Raw genomic sequence first — 24,164 nt, 5'->3', positions numbered from 1 at the left:
TGTGGCCTCAAAGGCAAGCATGGGTGTGTGTGGACAAGAAGAGGTTGAAGGAGGTCATCCCCAGCTGGGACCTCCACTTTTCCTACTTTCATTCTGTCACCCTTCCCATCCTCTTTGGCCTCCAGGGAAGGACAGGGCCCTTAGTCTAGTCCTTGAGGTCCCGAGTTCAGGGTCAGTCACCTCCTCGTGTCTTCCCCAGCTCCCTTAGGCTATGAACTTCCTCTCACACCAAAACATGAAATTTCCAGATATCGGTGTAATGGGCTGCTTGACTTTTTGCTATCCCCCATTCTTTCTGCATATGGGACCTGCCCCTCCAGTGTCAGCCTATAGGCTGCCTGCCTGGGTGGACCCATTGGTCCAGGTAGGAAGTAAGGAGATAAGACAGGTCTGGGAGCCTGGGGCTGCTGGGGCTTCCAGAGCCCAGTTGGTGTCTTGCTGGCCAGGACTCCTGTCAACTTAAAGGGCACTGGGCTGGAGGAGGGTCCTTTGGATTTGGAGAGACTTGGGCCCCGAATTCAGGCATGTGCCAACTCCAGGATATCTTAGCCTGACTGCCCCGTGCTTCCTTGTCAGGGCGTGACACCGACCACCATGGATTCACACCCTAGATTGTGAGATTTATTCATGAGTGATTCTAGGGGTGGCCAGGTGATAAGGGAGCATTGGGCATCCAGCTTGAGGCTTTGGAAATGTTACTCTTCCTTCCTTTGTGAGCCCTTCGTTTTCCCTTCTGTAGGACATGTGCAACCATGACTGAGTGAATGCTGATGGCCAAGGTGCCTTTAGCACTTGAGAGGCATGCTACTTCCTCTACTTCAGACAGCCCTAGCATCAGGAGCATGGGTCTCCCAAATCCTCTTTGCAGTCTTCTCTTCTGTTTTGTCTCTGGGGCAGGGGCCGCACTGCTGTGGTAGGCTGACTTTCCACTGTGATGCAAAAGTGTCAGAAAGGCGTGTCTGCCTTCCACATCCCTCTAGGGTACCCACAACCCCAAGAACTCAAACTCTGCAGTCCCAGAGACTTCTCCTAGTCTTGCGTCTGTCTCTCACGAGCTGTGTAGTCTAGGGCAGACACTTCTCTCTGAGCCTCAAGATCATCATCTGTAAAATAACAGCAGCCACAGTGCTGGTGTGAGGGATAAATGAAGTAATGCATGGAAAACCAAAGTAAGTGCTCTATACATGTGAAGTGTTTTGGAGTCTTTATGAATAAAGACTTTTCAGTCACCAAGGAGACCCCAATAAAAATGCCCAGAGATATTAAGGAATCACTTGCGATGCTTCTGACCAGCAGGATTGGAAGTGAAGAGGGGCCAGCAAGCTGAGGATGCAGTACAGAAGCTGTTGCCAGGTTACCCTGGCTAAGCCCACTGAATGCGGGCTGGCAGGTGTGCTGGGCGCTGTCCGTGGTGCTGAATGTCATATCTGGTTCTGGCAGGGCCTGGCTTTCGGAGATCTGTGCAAGCATCTGGCAAGGAGTAAGGAAAGGTAGTCCAGGAAGCCAAGGGCAGCTCCCAAAACCCAACCCCTCTCGCCTCCTCCAGAAGCACTTTCCTGGCCTCACCCTTCTAGGCCACTGGGATAGCATTTTTATGGATACCTGGGCTCATATGGATGGTTTCTTACACCATTGCCCAATTGCCTTCTATCCAAGCCTTGTGCTCTGACCAGACCATGAGTCTCTGGAGGTGAGGGCATCTGTGTGCTGAGGCAAATAGGTCTGTCATCTGATTGCTGGGGGCACATGTGCATGCATGTATATATGTGCATATGGCCTCAAAGGCAAGTCCTTGCCTCTTGCTACTGGCTCTTCTGGGTCTATTACAGGCTCCTCTGTGATCCCACTCCTAGCAGATGTTTTGCTCTGGCTCTTCTCTGGGAGATTTGATCTTCCTACCTCTTACCTCTTTCCTGCAAATTTATTGATTTGAATGATTTATGTACTCATTTCATAACATAGCTGGGCATAGGTCAGAGCATTTGACAGAATCAGTTGATTTCCTCCTTATGACAGTGCTGCTAGTCAGGTACTGTGGTTATCCTCATTGAGCAGATAAGAAAACGGAGGTGTGGCATGGTAAGGTGACTTGCTAGTAAACCATGGAGTAGGAATCGAACCCAGGTTGGCTGACTCCAGGGCCCATCCCTCCTCCCACCATATTATACTGTCCAGCAGCTCTCTGATGTTCCAGGGTAGTGGTTTGTGGGAAAGAATGATCCAGGATCCCGACCCCAGCCCAGATCGAGGGCTGGAAATATCCCTGAGCATCTGGAAGCTCAAGATTGAAACCATTAGTCAGAGTGCGAGGAAATGGGTGTTTTTGCCTTATGCAATTTGGTTTTATGAAGACCACTAAATGCAAACATTCTCCTGTTAATTACTGTCTCAAATTTGGACTGTAATTGAGGGAACTAGAGCTGGGGAGAGTGTAGAAACCCGTTGGAGTGGCAGGCCCGCCCAAGTCAGCATTCCCAGCCGCCTTGCATCCGCTCTGTTAATTTTAGAAACTCCTCTAGCCTGGGTGTATTATTAGCTTTATGTACAGAGGGCCACATGGCCCTCAGTGGCCTTTCTATGCACAGTTAAAAAAATTTGTTTTCTTTTGTTTTTCCCGAGCGATTAAATGAAGAGGGATGACAGCAGAGTGTATAGAGGGGTGTTTGTGCACTGTGCATGTGAATGGGGATACCTGCATGTGGCATCTAATGAGTGTACACAGCTGTCTTTGAGTGAGCTCCATGTGGCTGGGTAGAGCATGCATGGCTCTAGGGCACCCCATAGGTGCTGAAACCATTCTCCTGGGGCCCATGACTCATTAGCAGATGTGCTGTATTCTTTGTAGTGAAGTGTGAAGCTGAGGGTGGGTCCTCAGGCCTTAGTTGGGTTCTCTCAGCTGGCATACGGGTACTGGGGCCACAGGAGGGAGTGGTGGGTCATGGGATAGAGAGAAGCTGAAGTTGGCCTCTTGGCATCCAGCCTTATCCCCCATAAGGCCCTGTCTTGAGGCTGTGGAGAGCTTGGCTTTCAAAGGAGCTGCAGAAAGCTGACTCTCTGGAAACTGCCCTTCGCCACGCAGCGTGATGTAGGACAGCCATCTCACCCACCTTCAGCGAAACAGGTCCTACCCTCTCCTTGACTCACAGCCCCATTTTGAGTCTGGCAAACAAACGAACAATTTGCTCGGAAGTAATTTCTTTGCAACCTGGAACTCTGCAGGCAGGGGCACTTTGGTTTACAGTGAGACCCTCTGAAGACTCCAGGAAAGCTTATCGCTTTCTTTCCCACTTCCTTCCTCCCGGCTTCCCTGCAGTAAAGAATCAAAGATGGTAGGAAAGTTATTTCTCCTGGGAGAAGACATGCTTATTTCTGCGTGACTTAATACCTTTATCTGTTATTGTGTAAACGTCTAAATTAATAGCAGAGGGAGACAGCTCTGCAGTGCAAGTTTTTGGTCTTGGGGCCAGCCCTGGTATGGCTGGTACTTGGGCAGGGTCCCTGGGAACAATTGGCCGTGCCTTCTGGATTGGGGTCTTGGCCACCTGTGTTGTTTCACACTCCAGAAGGCCCCCTGCTTGATGAGTTGGGAGAAACCCAGCACAGACCTGTGAGTTGGCATTGTGCCTCCTCCTCATGCTGCTCAACTTCTCTGAGGCTTTGCCCTGAGGCTCCCTCTACGAACGACTTGAAGGTGCCTGAGGCCTTAGGAGAAATGATCCTGGAGGCCCTGGGCTGGTCTCTTTCTATCACATTGAGTGGTACCTCACTAGTGCCTGAAATCCCCCCATTAATTCTTGTTTTGAAGCTATCTCTCCCCCTCCACACCCCCACGTTAGGATGCAAACCTCTGAGGGAAGGAGATGGTCAGACATTTTCTGATTATAGGGGAGTGGACTAGAGGGAGATGCCAGAGAACCAGTGTGGGAGAGGGCCAGATCAGAATGATAGGATTCATTACACAGTGAGGAAACTGAGGCCCAGAGTAGGGAGGCCCTATTGGATGTCACAACATGTTGATGACAAAGCTGGGGCTGGAGCCTGGGCCTTCTGCCTCCCAGGCGCCTGAGTTGTGTCTGCACCTCCCCTGCTCTTTGGTCATGGTCTGTGGAATGTCTCCCTGACAGCCCGTCTCAAGCCACAGCTGACCCTCAGGGAGGATGGGGCAGCCTCGCCTGAGCCTGGGGTGGTGTGGGGTGAGCTGCTCCTTTTGCTGAAACAGCCTCTTGCTTCTCTCTGAGTGTCACTGATTTGCATTTCAGCCTGACTCTCACTATGGGGTGGGGATGGGAGGAGGAAGCTTGTTGTTGGGGGTTGTGGGAACTCACAGAAGGGCAGCACGGAGGGTATCCTTAGTGAATGAAGAGCCTCTTGCTGTGTCATTCCCTGTGCCAATCTTCACATCTTGCCCTGGTACCCATGTGCCTATCTTCCTGTCTCGGAACCTGCCAAGACTTCTCTCTCCCAGATGCTGTCCCTCAGATCTTCCTCCCTTAGTCTGTAACTTGTCCTCTCTATCCTCCTGGCGACTGACCCCTGTGTCTCTGGGCAGATTTTACTGGGACCTGACCATGCTGCTGCTGATGGTGGGAAACCTGATCATCATTCCTGTGGGCATCACCTTCTTCAAGGATGAGAACACCACACCCTGGATTGTCTTCAATGTGGTGTCAGACACATTCTTCCTCATCGACTTGGTCCTCAACTTCCGCACAGGGATCGTGGTGGAGGACAACACAGAGATCATCCTGGACCCACAGCGGATTAAAATGAAGTACCTGAAAAGCTGGTTCATGGTAGATTTCATTTCCTCCATCCCCGTGGACTACATCTTCCTCATTGTGGAGACACGCATCGACTCGGAGGTCTACAAGACTGCCCGGGCCCTGCGCATCGTCCGCTTCACGAAGATCCTCAGCCTCTTACGCTTGTTACGCCTCTCCCGCCTCATTCGGTATATTCACCAGTGGGAAGAGGTGAGTGGTCAGTGCAAACCTCTTGGGGGAAAGGCCACTCCCCACAGAGGGAGTGAGGAACTGGCAGGGAACCTCAGATAATTGAACATGGGCTGTCAGATTGTGGCAGGCACACCTGCTCTAAGAGGACAAATACTAGTAATTTCTTGACTTCTTATGTGCTGGATACTTTACATGCAGTATCTCAGTGAAGTCTGTAACAGCTATAGAGGGAACCATATAGGTACATGTATATACTCATTTTTCACATGAAGAAACAGAGAGACAGAAAGATTAAGTGACTTATACAAGGTTGCACGATTAGTAATTTGTGAACCTGGAATGTGAACTTAAGCCGATCACCTCCAGAGCCCACATTATTAACCACTGCGTTATGTTGTAGGGTTTGTAAATCCATAAGCTTGTTGGGGACAGGCAGGGAAAAGGGATGGGGTGAAAAGGGCCAGTTGGGGAACAGTAGACAGTGTGGTGGATGAGAAGAACTAGAGAACATCTCCGTCTACATTGGATGGCCTCTATGCAGCTCCAGCTAAATTTTGTTCAAGTGGGAATGGGCCCAGGGTTGCTAGTTCTACAGCATTATGAGAAACGGAAATCTGGATTTTTGTACAAATTTTGTTGGCAACTATCTTAGTTTGGGTTCTTCCTGAGCAGACCCTGAGACAAAGATTTGCATGAAAGTGATGTTTTTGGGATGCATTCCCAGGAAAATCTGGTAAGGGGGTGGGGGAGAGGGACAGGGAAAGGCAGAAAGCCAAGCAGTAGTTGGACATTGGAGGGTGTTCTGTGGAGGGCTGTTTGCCTCAGCCCTGTGGGATCCGAGGATAGTGTGCGCCACACCTTGGAGCTGTCCCAGTCAGGGCAAGGGAGTTGGAATGTTTATATCCCCTTACCTGTCAGTCACTGGTTCAAGGCACTGCTAGCCCTCAGCACTTGCAGCCAAAGCAGTTTCCAGCAGCCCGGGCAGGCCTCTGACAAAAGGTGCGGCCACTGGCTGTAGAGAGTGAAATCACGCAGGCAGGCTAGAGTCTTGTGTTCAGATACTGTAAAGGGATCCTAGGGGCTGTGAACACTGGCTACAGGAGGAAAATAAAACATTGAAAAAGAACTGGGCGGGCCAACTCCGTTCTGAACAAACTTCACTCATCCATGGGCTGAAGCAGTCGTCTGCAGCAGAGGAGCTAAGGGCTTTGCTGGGAGGAAGAGCAGCTGACCTTGCCAAGTGCTTCGGTCTGTGTCTGCCACCCACCCAGGTTACATTACTTGGCAGCAGTGGCAGGCAGGCCGGCCTGGAGGGCCCACTCTCTGTGAGATAGCCCACCTTGGGGCTGGGCAGTCTGTGGGTGGAACAAGCTTCCATGGAGGGCCATTTCCCGCTCCATCCCTGTGCCGTGTGGCTGACTTCCCAGCCTCCAGGACCCCTGCTTGCCTGGGCAGAAGTTCCCATGCTCAGGACATGAAGCCCCCCACCCTCACCCCCAACAGCAGCCTGGGCCTCGGCTGGCAGCCCCTGTGGCTGATGGTAGAGGCACGGGCAGATTCAGGTCAGAGGCGTCATGAACACATGTGCCATGGGAGAAGTGTGTGTACCAGTTTGGCAGCATCGCTCCATGGCAGAAATTCTCTTTGGCTTGGCAAATTTGCATTACTGATGCTGACAGATAGGGGCCGTGACTCTCCCAACGTCATGCAGTTAGACCTCTGGTAGAACTGGGGCAGAATCCAGCTAGCTCTCTTGGCCCCCAGCACATAGTGTGGGCTGTCCCACCCCGGTGTAGTGGAATGGCACATTTAAGACCCAAGTTAAAACCCAGGCTCCACGCTGCCTAGCATGTAGCTTTGGGTCCATTTTGCGTCTCTGTGCCTCAGTCTCTTTATCTGCAAAATGGGTGTAAGTTGTACCTGATGTTTATAAAGCCTTAGCATGAAGCCTGCTGCAGAAGAACTGTTTAATATGTGTCAGGCGTGGCCAGGCGTGGTGGCTCCTGGCCAGGCGTGGTGGCTCACGCCTATAATCCTAGCACTTTTGGAGGCCAAGATGGGTAGATTGCTTGAAGCCAGGAGTTCAAAACCAACCTGGCCGACATGGTGAAACTGTGTCTCTACTAAAAATACAAAAAAATTAGCTGGGTGTGGTGGTGGGCGCCTGTATATTTATGATATATATACACACACACACACACACACACACACACACACACACACACATATACACACACACCTCCCTCCCCACCAAGTTGTCTTAGTAACATTTCTTTGGTTCCTCACACCTAGCTGGCAAGAGAAACAGGGCAAGATTTATGATCCTCATATGTCAAGTGAGGAAACTGAAGATCCGAAAGGCCAGCCGCCCCAGTGGTAGGGCTTTTGGCCTAGGCCTCCTGTCTCCCGGTTCCATGCACTTCCCGCTTTCTCAGATGGAAAGAGAATGACTTTGATTCTATGATTGTTTCCTTTCATGGCTGGGGTGCCTCCATGGGGGACTGGACTTCATTCAGTCCTGCAAGTGCTTGCCGGGCACCCACCTGTGCTGTCCTGGGTGGGGGCTGGGATCAAAGGACTAGGATGACCACTAGCAGAGAGTGGGAGGGCAGCGGCAGGGGAGGAGATCTGTGCAACAGGTCGAGTTGGAGGTGCCTGTGGGACAGAGATGTGCAGAGATGTGGCAGATGGTCTGAGCTGAGGGCTAAGAGGGGACAGTGACTCTGGAGGGTGGCGGCTGGGTCCACGCTGAGGGACTGTGAAGGAAGGATGGAGGCGTGTTTCCCCTTATGCCCTGACACACTTATCTCCTGGTTTCCGTCCCAGGTGGAAATGTAGGACAGGTTGGCTCCCTCAGACCCTGAGAAACCCCCAACCTTCTGCATGTCTTGGACCCACAGCTAGACTGCCAGGAAAAGCAGAGACATGCCAGCTCCTTCCCTCCACTGGCATCCATTTGTGTCTCCAGGCCTCAGCCTCCCAGGGGCCAACCTTACTCCTCCGGGGCCTGGGGGCTGTGGTCTTTTGTAGGAGTTGGCAGAGATGCCAGAGGCTGGACAGGATGAGTCCTGGGTTGGAGCTAAGCTTGTCTTTCACGTCCCCACATTATGCATCCTGGGAGGTCAGGCCCAGGGCTCCTGTCCCCACTGCCACCCTGGCCTAGCCACCCTCTTGGGCACCCAGAACTGATCAGGTGTGGTCCTGGCCTTTCTCTGGGGGAGGCAGAGGCCCCAGGACACCTTGGGTCAGGCCTCTGAACTAGACATGCCGCCCCATCTCATGTGCAGGAAGGAGATCCCAGGAGGCCAGATGGATGACTCTCAACCTTCCACACGCAAACCTTTCTCTCTCCTACCAGCTGGGGAGAAAATTGCTTTGAGCTAGTTTCTGCCGGGCACACCGCCCAGCCTAGGGCTCTCACTGGACCCCTGAGATTGGACTGGAGTTTCCCAGCTGGCCCCAGGAACCCTGTCTCCAGGACCATAGCCGGCCACTCCAGCCCAGGGGCATCTCCCACCTCCGCTTGGCCCAGAGGCAGCAGCAGAAAGACCATTTGAAGCCCTAGGTCCGTGTGAGAGCTGAGGAGAGGCGTATTTAGCACAGAAAACCCTGGCCTAATCTCCTTTTTCAAGTCTGTCTATGAATCTCTTTCCTCCTTTGGGCCTCAGTTTCCCCACTTGTCAGGTACATGCTGATGTTCTCTGAAACCGTGGCTCCCTGGGGCCCAGTCCCCAGCTCCTATCTGCCTTGGCAAGATTCATGTTAGCAGATCCTGAAGACCTTGTTGTAGCTCACAGGATGCGAAGGAGGATCCCTGCGGTGGGGCTGGGGAGCTTGCCTCCCACAGACTGGGGAAAGCTTGCCCCAGGCTGCCTGGTGAAGCTGCAAGAAGCTAGACCTCTGACCCCAGGCTTCAACTGCCTCCCCCAGCCGGGCCCAGAACAGGTGCCCAGGAGATCTCCTAAGTGTTGGTGGCAGTCAGGCAGTCTTGCGAGTCAGCGTGAGTGGAGTGGTCTAGGGCAGGTATGGACCGCCATCTTGGAGGACGTCAGCCTCTTGCCTCCATCCTGGGTGATCTGGGTCAGCAGACTCCCTCCTGAGCCTCTCCAGCCACGCCTCTTCCCTCCCTCCCTCCGAGGTGTGAGCTTATTCCAGGCATGGAGGCTATTGTTAGAAACCACGGTTACCCCTCTTTGGATGTTACCCTGCAAGGCCCAGCACTCCAGTGACCCATCCCAGAAGCCTCTCCTCTTCCTCAGCAACCTGAAGTGGCCAAAGAGGGGCTGGAGGCAGGAGGCCAGCTGGGGCTGCTGTGTGGCCTCTGATGAGTCCCCTTGTCCTGTGGGCCTTGGTTGCCTCATCTCAGAATCAGGTGCTTGGCATCTGTGAGAAGTGATGACATGAGGAGAGGTCCTGGGGCGTGGGTACTGGCCCTGTCTCCTGCACCCAGGAAGGGACCTGGCATGACCCTCAGTGCAGCTGCCTTCAGGCTGTACCCGGGATGCATATGCAGCAGCCTGTTCTGCCAGGCCTGGGGTTGTTGTCTTCAGTGCAGACACTTGTTCTTGAGACACAGGTGGAAATTGTTCTTCCATGAGGAGAAAGCGAATCCAGAGGAGGGGATTCAATCAGGCCCCAGGAAGAGGCCTTGGTGGAAACAGAGCAGCCTGACCTCTCATTTCTGGTCTCCCCTCGGAACTGAGAAATCAGCTCTTTGTTTGGAGGGCTGGGAAAGAGAGGGAAGGAAAGGAGCCAACATGTCCTGAGTGCCTACCATGTGCCAGTGGTGGCTATGATCTCACCTGACCCCTGTGATAGCCCTGAGAGCTGGCAATTACTGACCCATTCCACAGATGAGGAAACTGAGGCTCAGGGTGGAAAAGGCAGTTTCCACCCAAGGTGAAAGATGTGTGGCTCTGTCCTTGCACTGCAGGTGAGAAACTGCAGAAAGTGTGAGAGCAGGGCTTCCCCAAGTTCCATGTGTGGCAGAGTGAGCTGCCTGGACCACCTGACTGGCAAGGCTTGCAGTGGCCTGGAAATGAAGGTGCTCAACCCCTGCAGTCAGAACCAGCGTCGTAAGAGGGAGTTCTAATGAAATATAAAGAGCAAGGCAAATATTTGCCTGGTGCAACTGACTCTCAGGTGGCCTGTGGCCCCAGCCAACAGCGGGGACACACCAGTGTTTAGCAGCCTCTCCCAGCAACGTCCAGCCTTGTTCTCAGCAACCACGTCCTGGGTGCTGGAGAGTGGTACAGGTGAGGTGAGTGTCCTCAAATCTAGGCTACCCCCTAACCTGAATGGATTTGCCCCCACCAGCTCTTCCCAGGCGGCTCAGACTGTGCATTGTTGGTGCTTCAGCTTTGTGGTGTCTAAAAGCCATCTGAAACAAGGCTCTCCAGCCCTCTCACCTGCACCCACCGCCCCAGTGCCCACACTGCTCCTCACCGCAGTCCCAGGCTTCACCACCACCATGCTCTCAGTAGGACGTGGAAGTCTGTGTCCCCTGCAGGAGAAGGCACCTTGGTTATTCCCACAGGGACAAGGGCAGGTTCCCTGTGGGCTGCATCTGCCCACAGCGGGTACCTTTTTGTTCTTCCACCGTCTACACTAGCAGGAGCCCTGCTGACCACCATCATTCTCGTCACTGTCACCATCGCCTTCACCTTCATCGTGAAGCCCTTCTCAGTTCCTGAAACCTTACCACATGCTCTGTGCCATGTTCATTGCTGAGATCACAATAAAGGCAAAATTAGACAAGGACCTGATCTTAGAAGAAAAGGAGTAATGAAAAGAAAAAGGTAATACAGAAGGAAAGGAAGTCATTGAAGGAAAACGTGCCACCCTTGATGCTCTGTCTTTAAGGCCCAGCATGATCTGTCCAAAGGAGCAGTTACTGTGGCCTGTGACAGTCTGGGACTCTTTCTAGCCATGCCTGGAGACTTCCCTGAGCTCCCATATGGTACCCACTCATTCATTTAGATGTACCCACATTTATTCAGGCAATCAGCAGACATGTTTGATGCCTGTTTGTGCTAAGCATGGAGGAACACAGAAGTGAGAAATAGAGAAGAGCCCTGCCTCGTGCAGCAGCATGCAAGTCAGTGACTGTCATTTCACATGATGAGAACTCCGGGAAGAAGAAAATATATCAGGGCGAAGAGTCACGGTGAGAAAGGGAAGGGAGGGCCCTTGGCTGTGTCACACACAGAGATCCAGTGTCCTTCCTTTCCATGGAAGTGGCTTTTGAGCCAAGACAGGGTGACAAGAAGGAGCTGGAGGCAGCACGCAGGCAGATGGAAGAGCAAGCCCAGTACTGAGGGCCTGGGGCAAGCGTGAACTGGCCTGGGGCGTTCAAGGACACCTCTGTGGCCAGAGATGGCCTTGGGCAGAGTCGGGGAGGCTGGTAGTTGGGAGCCAGGATGCTGAGGGCCACAGTCGGCAGTTGGAGTGTATTCACGGGTGCAGTGGGAAGTCATTGGAAGGTTTATGGTAAGAGGGTGACATGTTCTGATTTATGTCTCCAAGAGGTCTTTCTAGCTGCTTGGTGGAGAATGGCTTGGAGGGGTGGGGAGCCTCATCAAGAGATGGGGGCCGTCATCTTAGGGGTGTTTAGATTGGGGTCATATTGGGATTGGAGGGAAGTAAATGGCTTTGAGATGTCCACTTTGGCAGTAGAGCCAAAACCACCTGGATTGCTGGTGGATGGGATGTGGGGAGGGGTGAGGGACTCACTCACAGCTGGCTGGTGGGTTTTTGTTGCTCAGCCTCACGAACAGCGGCACCAGTTGTGAGATGGAAACAGGTTTTGGATGTGTCATGCGGAGATAGACCGAGACAGCTGGACATATGAGCCAATTTGTGTTACTCTTAGAGTCCACCTGTGTGTCTCAGGCATGACAGAAGCAAGGAACTGGGGTATCCCAGGGCTTGAAAGAGGAGCACAGGGAAGGTTGCCTCCGGCAGAGGAGGAGCATTGCCGACCTCCACAGCCCCTTGTGATGGGGGCAACACAGTTGCATCCTGGGGAGCCCTTTAGCCAGGGAGACCCTACTCAGGGTGCTTCCAGAGATGCCCTAGACTTTGATACCCTCCGCAACTAAAGAGACTTTCAGCAGAATTCCTGCTGCCCTGACAAGCCAGGGGTGGGAGGAGAACGGCATGCTTGTGGCTGTGGGCTCTGCTACCAGCTGTGCTGTCCAGCCCCACAGCAACATCTGGGCTGCTCAGAGCCTGAACCAGCCTCTCTACTGACCTCCCCATTGTGCCCTGCTTGCCTTGCTCTGTTGCTGGGTTTCTATATACATGTTCCCAAGTCCCTTTCCTGGGTGTGGCTTCCTTCTCCAGCCAGACTGTGAGCTCTGGGCAAGCAAGGGCAAGACTTTCCTCCCTGCCCCATAGGGAGAGGGCTTTCTTGGGCACTGACACAGGCTGATTTCCAGGGGACATGGTATAGACATTTGGGTCTCCCTGAGGGTACTGCCAGGAAAGAAGGGAAGAAAGGCCCACACTCCGGAGGGCTCCTCTTCTCACAGTGAGGAGTCTGGGGGCTCTTTGCAGCTCTTTTTTGACCACACTTGAGTACCCAGCCTTCCTGGCACAGACACCTCTAAGCTTGCTGCCAGGGCCTGTGCAGGGCCCTTCCCAGGCTGTGTCCTGAGGGGACCATCCTGCCTCTATGCCCACCCCTTGACCCACTTACAAGTGACTGTTCACAGGAGTGGCATGGATGTGGCTTGGCTGTGGGCCAGGGTCCCCTGCTGGGGGGCACAGTCAGGGAAGAGAAGGGAGGTGGGCTGTGCTCTGGAGTGGTTTTCTAAGAGCTCTCATTTCAAGCCTGACCCTCCAGGGTGTTATGATGGTGCCTTCTGTCAAGGTAGGAGAACAGAATATATTTTCCTTTGTTGGCTTGACTTACGACTTTATCCAAATCTGTGGCTTGTGGAACTTGATTTGCACCTTGTCCTGGACTCTCCAACCCTGGGGCAGGCCTGCCTCATTACCCCAGCTCAGCACTAGGCCATGTGCCTCGGGGAGGCTGCCGTTCTGCCCCCATGGGCCCCCGTCTCTGCCTGCAGCGCCCTTGGCCTCCTGCACAGCTTTCCTGTCTGTGGCAGAGGGCTGGGTTCTGAAGGCTGGTGTCTCAGTCAACTCAGGCTGTGACAACATAAACACCAGAGGCTGGGGGACTGAAATAACAAACACTGCTTCCCACAGCTCTGGAGGCTGGAAGTCTGGGTTGAGAGTGCCAGCACGGGGGCTTCTGGTGAGGCCTTTTTTTTTTTGACTTGTAGATGGCTGCCTTCTCCCTGTGCCCTCACAGGACAAAGAGAGGTCATCTCTAGTCTTTTTATAAGGGCACTCATCCCACTCATGAGGGTGCTAACTTCATGACCTGATGACCTTCCGAAGACCTCAGCTCCAAATGCCATCACATCGAGGGCTAGGAATTCAACATAGGAATGTGGGAGGGACACAAAAGTGCAGTCCTTAGCAACTGGGAAGTGAAGGAGCTTAATAATAATGACCCCACCCTTGCATCTGTGATGGGTGTGCAGAGAGCACTTTGTTAGCTAGTTTAATTCACAAGCAGCCTTGCAAAGCAGGGGGCAGATGTCTAGCTTGTTTGCGGGGGAGGCTGAGTTGTGGTGGTGGGGAGGCAGGTGTGGAGGATGGCCGGCTCTGAGACTGTGAATGGTGCTGTGCCACTCGCCCTCCCCAAAACCCTGGTGTCTTAGCTCAGACACCAGGGAGTTGGGTGAGCTGGGGAGCTAGTGGCATCCTGGACAACCAAGACTTAGAAAGGTTAAGATTTGCCCAAGGTCATAGACATGTCACATTCACCTAAGTGTTAAGGAGGCAAAAGTGGGATCTTCCCCCCAGCTGGTGCTGGGGGCTCTGGTGCTCAGGGACCTGCAGGGGAGAGCCTCATGGTCTTAGGATACAGGTGCCTGAGCACGACCAGCTGCAGAGAATGGACCAGAGACACTAGCTTCATAATCAGATCTGGTCTGCGTCACAGACCCAGGCTCCAGCCCAGCCACAGACCGGCCTGCTCTCTAGGGCCCACCATTCCTTCCAGGCCATGCTAGATGCTGAACAGTGTCAGCTTAGCCAGGAGCTCAAACGCTGACAGCCCCAGAGCTGGTCAGTGCCCCAGTGCTGCTGGGCTGCAGAGCACACAGCACCGTCTACACTATCACACTGTTTGCAGGGCCTGGGGAGGCGAGAAGCTGGGAAGTCTCGCATGGCCTCGGACCCAGCTTGCTGTGTGAATCTGGGCACGTCATTCAGCCACTTTGGGTTTGAGTTGTTTTATCCACAAAATGGAACTACTGAGAGTTACCCTTTCCTCACTAGGTCAATCTAACAATCTAATATGGTGGCTGCAGGCCTCAGAATCGGGCAGACCTGGCTACATGTGGCCTTTTCACTGCCACTGTGATCTCCGGCAAGTTCCTTTACTTCTCTGAGCCTTGGTATAAAACAGATGAACAATATCTTCAGCAAAGGATTTTTGTGAGTTTGAATAGAGGGTGGCTGTGGAATTTCATGTCCATGGTCAGGTGTGGCACTGTTGTCCCCTCTGTCACCAGGGCCATGGGGAAATGGTGGGGCAAGCTTAAGCTACCAGATCCCGGAAGCTTTCGCTGTCCACTTCATCCTGGAAACACTCCCAGCTTTGCAGCTGGAACCTTCAGGGTCATGCCCTTGATGGGGGCCACAGGTGGGGGTGACTGCAGGTGATGAGCTGTGGACAAAAAGTATTCATCTTTGGTCACTAGCATCAGAACATCCTGCCACTAGCTACAGGGCCGTAGCTGGAAGACCAGTAGACAGGGGCCGACATATCTAGGCTCTGTCTCTTTGGGCCTAGTTTCCACATCTGAAATGGGCTTAAACTAGGTCTCTGTGACATTTGACCCAACCCCCCTCCAAGAGGGGTGTCTTTGCCTGGGAATAGTATGGAGGGATGAGAATGGGGGCTGGGTGGCTAGACCCACTCCAAAGTCTCCCAGGCCACAGAAGCAAGGCCAGAGCTTCCAGAGACTTTCCTCTAGACTTGCCTCCACCTCTCCATCCCCCACTGCCCTGTCACCAAGGGGACCCCAGCATGGTAGCTTTGGGAGGGGGGGGCAGGATATGCCCACCTTGGCCCTGTCCAGCTACACTGCAGCCGCCCACTCGGAGCTGCAGGAGTGGAGAGGGGCTGGTGGCAGTGGGCTGGGGTCAAGGGTGCTGTAAAGGAGAGCATTACCCCAAATACATATTAGCCAATCAGGAAGATTAATTATTAATAACAACTTATCAATTAATAATGGTTTGTAATTTATTGAACACTCCTCTACCCATTACTAAGCACTTTATATGTATAATTTAGTTCTTTTGACAACCCACTCAGATAAGAATTTTTATCACCATTTTCCAGATGAGAAAACATGATCAGAGAGGTTCAAGGTTACACAGCTAGGAACTGGGTAGGACCTGGGCTTGGGATCAAGGTCTGCCTGAACTTGGGGCCTGTGAGCCTGTGCCGCTTCCTCTGCACTTCCGTGGCTGCCCTGTGTGGGTCTTGAGAATTTAGTGATAGGTTTAGGGAAACACACGCCTGCCATGTCTGTAGACCTTCGTTCCCTGAGGAGCCTCAGGCTGGCAGGCTTTTCTCCCTGGCGTCCTCACACCCCAGGCAAGCTGAGAAAGCGGCTTCTCTGCCCACTTCTGGGCTGCATGGGGCTCCAGGTGTCCTTCCACATGTCCCGATGTCTAGACTTTTCAGGAGGAGCCCCCATCTGTACAGATGCCAGGAGATGTCCCTCTGGGACCCTGCAGCCTGCAGTCTTCCTCTTCCGAGGCCTGGACCGATGCCTTCCCACCCCACCCCCAGCCTGGACTTGCACCGAGCGAGCGCCCTGCAGAGTCCATGCAGAGCAGTGCCCACCACCTGCTCCGGGGCAGAGAAAGGGGCCGCTGGTCCTCCTGGCTGCTCACCTATCCCAGGCAATTTCTCCTCCTCTGCTGGCAGATCTTCCACATGACCTACGACCTGGCCAGTGCCGTGGTGCGCATCGTGAACCTCATCGGCATGATGCTCCTGCTCTGCCACTGGGATGGCTGCCTGCAGTTCCTGGTACCCATGCTGCAGGACTTTCCTGATGACTGCTGGGTGTCCATCAACAACATGGTGGTGAGTGCACCCAGGCCGGTTCTCTCTCTAAGCCATAGGCGGGCTCTCCAGAGGTAGGGAGGCGAGATGTGGACTTCCAGCGTGTAGGACCCTGAGTGCCGCCCAGAGCTGAGGGGCATGTAGCTCTACCCAGTACAGGCCCAATGGCTTGCTTCCAGTCCAGGAATCCATTCACAGCTCTGGGTTGGGAGCTGGTACCTCCACCTTCTCACAGCCTCCATTGCAACTGCGAGCCTCAGTATTTCATCTTAGTTTTACCAGGGACACTAAGACCTGGGCGGCCTCGGGTTGTATCAGGTGTGGCAATGCTGGGCTGGCAGCTCCTGGCCTCCTGCCTCTGCCCCTTAGAAGCCAAGTCCTTAAAAGCTGAGCCTGAGGCTGGGTGCAGTGGCTCATACCAGTAACCCCAGTGCTTTAGGAAGCCGAGGCAGGAGGATCGCTTCAGCCCAGGAATTGTAGACCAGCCCGAGCAACATAGGGAAACCCCTGACTACAAAAAATAAATAAAATTTATTTTTAAAAGATTAGCCGGGTGTGGTGGCAAGCACATGTGTCCAGGCTATACAGGAGGATCCCTTGAGCTCACTTGCACTTCAGCCTGGGTAACAGAGCAAGATCTTGTCTCAAAATGAATAAATTAATAAAAATAAAAAAACAAAACGCTGAGCCCAAGAAAACAGACGCCTTCGAGGGTACTATTTGCAGCCCATGCAGACTCCCAGATCATGCGTGGTCACTTTCTACTCCAACAGCAGAGCTGGGCTGCCCCCACCCCCAACATATCCTGGTCCGAGGTGGGGTCCCGATGGGGAGGACAGGCAGGATGGAGGCTGACCCCACCCTATCCTTCCAGCCTTGCGAGTGGATCAGTGTGGGTGGGAGAAGTTGAACTTGGGGCCTTGGAAGCCATAGGGCAGAGTCTTCAGTCCCCTTGTGGATAAGGTGGGCTCCAGGCAGGACAGAAGACACCCTGGATCTATGAGCCCTTCTGGTCTCTGGTGAACCCCTTCCTCTCCCAGGCTCCCTCCCAGTCAGTTTGGTTTGGTCTGAAGGCAAATTCCCAGGGCCCCAGGGGAGGAAAAATCGGCTTTGAAAGAGGTGAAAGAGACCCTGAGGCATCTTTCAGCATCAAACAGGCCTTTACAAAACAGCCTTTTGATGAGCTAAGTGTAAATGAATCGGCCATATGGATTGAATTCCCTGTTCCCAGAGGCTCAGCAGTAAAGGCCGGAAACCCTGACTGGAGGCCACTGGGGGCCTGCCCCTGTTCCCCAAGGCTGGGAACCCAGGCCCCTTCCACTCCTGGGGATCAGCCCTGCTGGTCCCCACTCCAGTCTAGACTGAGCCACCAGACCCAAGGAGCCAGCTCAGCTCTGTTCGGGGCCGTCTGGCTGATCTTGAATATGGCTCGAGGCTCACGGCTCCCACGCCTTCCCATGGGGGCTGCGCCTCCGGCAGGTGCTCTGCGGGCCTGGGTAGGTTTCTACACTGTGGCTCATGCCTCTGCCCTGTGAGCAGAAGGACACCAGGGAGGTGGCCGATGCTGGCATTCATCTGGTTCAGCTGGCCCTCATCTGGGGCAGTGTCCTCTCTCTGTGAGGGTGGCAGGCCCACACATGCACTAAATTCAAGAGATGGCCCTTCCGATCCCAATGTTCCCACGCTGAGCCTTCCTTGAGACACCGACTGGCTTTGTAGACAAAAATAGCCAAGAGCTTCCCTCCTCCTGTCCCCACGCCTTGTGTGTTCCGGAGAATCTGCCTTGGGGGTAGTGGGAGGAAAACTGGTGGCCGCAGCCCTGGCAGAGGCGGGCAGGGTTCATGCAGGAGGCCAGTTAGCTCATAGCTTTAACTTTTGCTCACCCAAAATGAGGGCAGTGTTTTTCGGCTCAGTCTGCCAGAGCTTGTACCCCCAGGGGAAGCATATCTGGTTTTATAATTGAGGTCAGTGGGGAAATGGGCTTCACTTGGCAGCTGTTTAGGGTGTAGGGGGTGGAGCTGTTTTAGCCAGGGAAGGACAGCAGGGTGGCTCAGCCCGGGGCCTTTGCCACCCAGCCAGGAGGCTCCAAGCTGCCCCATGGGGGCTGGGCCATGCTGGCTCCCGTACCTTTACTGGCGCTTCCAGGTCTGATCCCTGCCTCCATGGCAAGAGGAAGGCGCAAGAGGGGGACTCGCTGGCAGCACAGGCTGCCTCTGTGGGCCTCCTGCCCCTCACCCAAGGCTTTCGGCCAACAGCAAGGTTGGGGAGCCCTGGGCCCAGCCACTGAGAAAGTTAGGTTGAGGTGAGGAGGTGGCAGGGACTTTTCTTGCTAGTGAGAAGGGCCTTCCCTCTCATCCATTGCCCCCACCCATCCGTCTGTCCACAGAACAACTCCTGGGGGAAGCAGTACTCCTACGCGCTCTTCAAGGCCATGAGCCACATGCTGTGCATCGGCTACGGACGGCAGGCGCCCGTGGGCATGTCCGACGTCTGGCTCACCATGCTCAGCATGATCGTGGGCGCCACCTGCTACGCCATGTTCATTGGCCACGCCACTGCCCTCATCCAGTCCCTGGACTCCTCCCGGCGCCAGTACCAGGAAAAGGTAGGTCCACCCAGGGAGGACCTGCACGTTGGTCCCTCCCAAGAGGGAGCACAGGCCACCAGCCAGTGGGGCCCCAGCAGGAACCGCCCTGTTCCCACCCCCTGGGATCGGGACTCCCAGTGTGAGGGAAGAGCAGGAGGAGGGGGACACCTCTGAGATGTGAAGAGTTTCAGCTCCCTGGCCTGGCACCTCCACATGTCTTTTTATCTGTGCCCACCTTCCCCATCTCCGGTGTCACTGGGGCCTGTGGCTCCTGGCTGAGGCCTTGTGCCCTCCGTGCTGCTCCGGTAGGCATTTGACAGTCACCACGCCCTTCCTGGCCACTCAGTCGTTCTGCAGGACCACACTCTCGAGGTGTTCCTCCTGCCCCTCTGGCCACTCCCCCGTCCCCCTTTGCTGGCTTCTCTTCCCAGTCACTGCCACTGGAGTCCCCAGCGGCTCAGGCCTCGCCCCTGACCCTCCCTGTGTCTGGGGCCCCGGTGCTACGGTTTCACCACCCAGGCCCGCAGGCTCTGCGCCCATCCTCGCGCAGTGGGGCCCGTACAGCATCAGCAGCCCCAGCTCATCTCTCATCTCCAGGTGGTTTATTTCATTCCTCTCTGGACACGCCACGCCCCTCTTGTCTGTAATGAGAAGTCCGCCCTGTCCTCTCTACTCCACCCTCTGCTCTTCCCAGACCCCAGGCCAGAGACTAGGAGCCATCCCTGACCTCTCTCTGTCATCAGTGCCTACCTCAAAGCCACAGCTCCTTCTCTGCATCCCAGCCACCCTCCGCCATCACCAGCTTCATCTCTCCCTGGGGTCTCAACAGTAGCCCCCTCACCATGGAGAATGAGTCCTGTGGCTTGGAGTCAGGCCCCCTGGGTCCTGCCCCAGCTTCTCTGCTGCCGAGCTCTGTTGGAGTGTGGGCCTGCGCCTCCGCGGCGTGGGGCCTCGTTTCCTCATCTGCAGGGCGGGGGTGGTACTGGGCATCAGCCCATGGGGGTTGCAAGTAAGCTCCCCTGTGTTTATCAGCTAGGGAAGTTCTGCCCTGGCTGCTTCCGCTGCACGCCTCACACAGCAGTTGGAGCGGCATCTAAAACGCATCAGCCGATCCTCTCCTTAAAACTCTTCAGGGACTTCACGTTGCTCTGAAGACATATATTCACTCCTAAGCATGTTTTCCCAGCCTGGCATTTGAGGGGCAAAATCAGGTCTCTGCCCTCGTGCTCAGCTCCTGCCCTGGGCCCTGCACCCTTTATTTCAGCCTGGCCAGATGTCTCTCCCCATGCCCGCTCCTGCCGTGGGGCCCAGTCACAGGCTTTCACCCTCAACTATCCTCCCCGCTCTCCACCTGACACCCTCTCCGCATCCAACCTCACCTCTTGGAGAAGCCTTCTGTGACCCGGCCAGCTCCTCACCCGTCACGTGACCCCATGGCACCCTCTCCTCCTTCACCACACTCGGCACTCCGGTGATGATGTTATTAACTATAGGCAGCCATCTGTTTAATGTCCACCTTCCCTCTCCAGGCCACGGCTCCATGAGGGGAGGACCCAGTATGTCGTTCTCCATTTTATGCCCCATGCCTGGCATATAGTAGGGTCAGCATTTGTGGATTCATTGCCTACCTGCCTGCCCCAGGCACTGTCCTTTGGTGGCATGACTGACAGGTGGTGTGGAGGTCCAGGTCCCATGATGCCAAGAAGAGAGCTCAGGAGAGCCTGCAGAGCCGGGAGGGAAGGAGAGCTCACCCTGAGGAGGCAGAGGAAGGAGAAGGTGGAAGAGAATTCTAGGCCAGGCATCAGAATGAGCACGAGCATAGGTGTGGTGGCAGAGAAATTAGCCTGGCTAGAACACAGGGCCGTGGGTTAGAAGGGAGCAGACGGGAAGGGAGGTAAAAAAGGCATCAAACTAAAAAGATCAGGGCTTAGCCCAGGCCCAGGTGAGGGATCGTTCTGGAGCCAGCACCAGGGCCCAGCCTGTGACTGGGGTGGGGCTCAGCATGTGAGTGGGGTCAGGGCTCAGTGTGTGACCAAGGCTAGGGTTTAGTCTGGGGTCAGGATCAGGGATTAGTATAGAAAAAGTGTTTGGGGCCAGGTGTGGTGGCTCACACCTATAATCGCAGCACTTTGGGAGGCCGAGGCAGGCAGATCACCTGAGGTCAAGAGTCCATGACCAGCCTGGCCAACATGGTGAAACTTCATCTCTACTAAAAGTAAAAAAAAAAAAAATAGCTAGGCGTGGCAGTACACACCTGTAGTCCCAGCTATTTAGGGAGGCTGAGGCAGGAGAATCGCTTGAACCCAGGAGGCAGAGGTTGCAGTGAGCCAAGATTGCGCCACTGCACTCCAGCCTGGGTGACAGAGGGAGACTCCGTCGCAAAAAAAAAAAAAAAAAAAAAGAAAAGAAAAAGATAAAGCATCTGGGAGGCTGGGCATGATGGCTCATGCCTGTAATCCCAGCACTTTGAGAGGCTGAGGCAAGCTGATTTCTTGAGCCCAGGAGTTCAAGACCAGCCTGGGCAACATGGCAAAACCCTGTCTATACTAAAAATACAAAAATTAGCCAGGCTTGGTGGCGCATGCCTATAGTGCCAGCTACTTAGGAGGCTGAGGTGGGAGAATCACTTGAGCCCAGGAGGTTGAGGCTGCAGTGAGCTGTGTTCACATCACTGCACTCCAGTCTAGGTGACACAGCAAGACCCTGTCTTAACAACAAAAAAACAATAAATAAAAAATAAATAAATAAAAATAAAAGAAAATGCATTAGAGTTTATTTTAGGGCCAGAGTCAAGGTGTCTGTGGCTTTTGATTTCAGACTTTTATTAAAATGTTTTTCCTTTGGCTCATATCTAAGTCTGCCCGATAAATTTCTCTTAGATGTCTTCCCTCCCCTGCATCCCCATGTCTGTCTCTCACCTGGACCACTTCAGCCTTTTAACTCCTGCCCCATGTCTAGACCCTGCCTCCCCACCCCTACCTGTTCTCTGGGGATCAGGGTAGGGATTCTCTAAAACACAGCTCCAAGTCTAACAGCTGCCTCCGCCCCTATAACCAGCCGGGAAGTCACTGTCCCCTGGGACTTTGCATCACTTGGAGCAATCAGAGGCCAGGGTGGCTGGACAAAGTTTAGGAAATGTCATTTCTCAGCCCTCATTTGCCTGTGGGTATTTCTGTGCAGCAGTTCTGTGTCCCCACCTCTTGGGAGCACGCATAGATGCAAACAGGCTGCCCCATTTCTGATTGCTGCTGGGGTTATAGGGACTCCCTCTGCTTCCCATCCGGGAGGAGTCTGTGTTGTTGCCTAATCAATACCTCCCATCCCTCGTTCTGCTCTTGAGAGTCCCACTGTCCACCCACAATCTACGATGGTGGGAGCAACGTCCACTGCTCTCAGCAAGGGTGGGCAGGATCATTTCTTATTTGAGCCCCAGGGTCTGAGGCTCACAAATCTTTTGTACCCGAGCCTCTATTTGCAGGTTGCCTCAAATTAGTCTACCCTGCTTTTCCCTTGCCTGGAGTTGCTCTCAATGAAATGACCCAGGGTCTCAGCTGAGGCCACGTTTGGATTCATAGTGTAGAGCAGCCAGGCATCCTTGCTTCTGCCTCTGAGCGTTCTGAGCCGTTGCAGCCTCGCCTCCTGACTGTGCCAGTTGTCACTGCTAGGAGGAAACAGCTTCTTTCCCCACAGTCGGTGAGGCCTCCCTGTCCCCAGTGTAAACATTCCAAGGAAACGTGATGGACCTCCCTGGCGATACAGTTGGTGTCCTGTCACTGGGCTTTGGACATTCCCTGCTGCCCCCACCCACCTCCTTAGTATTAAACACAGGACCAGATGCTGGTGGGGCCGCCTCCTCCATGCCAAGCAGCTGGGAGCCCGGGCAGTTGTTGGAAGCACAGTGAGGTCATTTTAACACTGTAGAGCTCAGATCTCAAGGAACCAAGTTTAGCCAAGAATTCCCCCAGGGTGGGTGCCCGGATGTGGTGCCTGCTGAGGCGGTGGGGCTGGCTGCACGGAGATGACGCCCCCTTCTCCCGGCCTCAGTATAAGCAGGTGGAGCAGTACATGTCCTTCCACAAGCTCCCGCCCGACACCCGGCAGCGCATCCACGACTACTACGAGCACCGCTACCAGGGCAAGATGTTCGACGAGGAGAGCATTCTGGGCGAGCTGAGCGAGCCCCTGCGGGAGGTGAGCTGTGCAGCGGCCCAGCGGGGAGGGGAGCCAGGCCTTCCTGGCAGCCAGCTCCCCTCACCTCCTCCTTCCTGTGTCCCAATCCACCCTGTCCGGCAGGAGATCATCAACTTTAACTGCCGGAAGCTGGTGGCCTCCATGCCACTGTTTGCCAACGCAGACCCCAACTTCGTGACGTCCATGCTGACCAAGCTGCGTTTCGAGGTCTTCCAGCCCGGGGACTACATCATCCGGGAAGGCACCATCGGCAAGAAGATGTACTTCATCCAGCACGGCGTGGTCAGCGTGCTCACCAAGGGCAACAAGGAGACCAAGCTGGCCGACGGCTCCTACTTTGGAGGTGAGGCAGCCCCGGGCCCTGGGAGACAGGACAGCTGCTCCCAGGGGATGGGCTGGGGAGACACTAAGGGGACACAGGCAGTGAGCACCCTTCGTGGCCACAGCCTGGAGGGAAGTGTTTGTGAGCCCAGGTTAGGGGTGTCTTAGTCAGTCTGGGCCTCTTGTAACAAAAGTGCCACAGACTGGGTGGCTTGTAAACCACAGGAATGTATGTCTCATGGTTCTGGAGGCTGACCATCTGAGCTGAGGGGGCCAGCATGGTTGGGGCTAGTGAGGGCCCTCTTCTGGGCTGCACTGCTGACTTCACGCCGTGTCCTCACGTGGCAGAAGGAGGATGAGCCAGCTCCCTGGCCGCCTCCTAAAAGGGCACTAATTCCATCCACGAGGGCTCCACCCTCATGATCTAATTAGCTCCCTAGGCCCCACCTCCAAATACCATCATGCTGGAATTAGGGGTTCAACATATAAATTTGGTGGGAGGACATTCAGTCCAGAGCAGAGGGTATGTCCCAAAGATGGGAAAGACTGTCCAGCCCCCATTTGGTGGGGAAGAGGCATCCAGTGTGGCCACAGTCTGGGGACAGGGCCTTGTGAGCCTACCAAGGTTTCTGTGCCAGGTAGTCAGGGCCAAGGTCAGGGTGGGCAGTCCCCGTGGCTTGGGCAGGCTGTGCATGCCTCACCCTGAGTCCTGATGCTCTGGCAGAGATCTGCCTGCTGACACGGGGCCGGCGCACAGCTAGCGTGAGGGCCGACACCTACTGCCGCCTCTACTCGCTGAGCGTGGACAACTTCAATGAGGTGCTGGAGGAGTACCCCATGATGCGAAGGGCCTTTGAGACTGTGGCGCTGGACCGCCTGGACCGCATCGGTGAGGGGGATGGGCCACAGGAGGGGCAGGCGGGGGGCGGGAGGGGCAGGAGGGCAGGGC

At 54.6% G+C, this 24,164-nt stretch overlaps 1 protein-coding gene and 1 long non-coding RNA gene across 11 annotated transcripts in view; one reads left to right on the top strand and one right to left on the bottom strand.

Annotated features, from left to right (window-relative positions):
- The window catches only part of HCN4 (hyperpolarization activated cyclic nucleotide gated potassium channel 4), a 52,416-nt gene that overhangs the window by 21,133 nt on the left and 7,119 nt on the right, over positions 1 to 24,164 (top strand). For all 10 annotated transcript variants that reach the window (XM_077939797.1, XM_077939793.1, XM_077939791.1 and 7 more), the window contains 6 exons: positions 4,550 to 4,973; positions 15,976 to 16,137; positions 18,503 to 18,721; positions 22,748 to 22,894; positions 22,997 to 23,237; positions 23,940 to 24,104. In XM_077939797.1, the coding sequence (XP_077795923.1) occupies positions 4,550 to 4,973; positions 15,976 to 16,137; positions 18,503 to 18,721; positions 22,748 to 22,894; positions 22,997 to 23,237; positions 23,940 to 24,104 (1,358 nt within the window). The remainder of the gene's footprint in view (positions 1 to 4,549; positions 4,974 to 15,975; positions 16,138 to 18,502; positions 18,722 to 22,747; positions 22,895 to 22,996; positions 23,238 to 23,939; positions 24,105 to 24,164) is intronic.
- On the bottom strand, positions 3,179 to 13,026 carry LOC144329977 (uncharacterized). The gene is made up of 6 exons (XR_013395746.1): positions 12,956 to 13,026; positions 12,655 to 12,820; positions 7,195 to 7,247; positions 5,867 to 6,049; positions 4,776 to 5,088; positions 3,179 to 3,307 (listed from the first exon to the last, which is right to left on the bottom strand). It is a non-coding gene; the product is annotated as an uncharacterized LOC144329977 (long non-coding RNA).

This window comes from Macaca mulatta, chromosome 7 (assembly GCF_049350105.2).
Source record: "Macaca mulatta isolate MMU2019108-1 chromosome 7, T2T-MMU8v2.0, whole genome shotgun sequence".
Taxonomy (NCBI): domain Eukaryota; kingdom Metazoa; phylum Chordata; class Mammalia; order Primates; family Cercopithecidae; genus Macaca; species Macaca mulatta.
The sequence above is the reverse complement of the archived record's forward strand: the minus strand, read 5'-3'. Positions and strand labels throughout refer to the sequence as shown.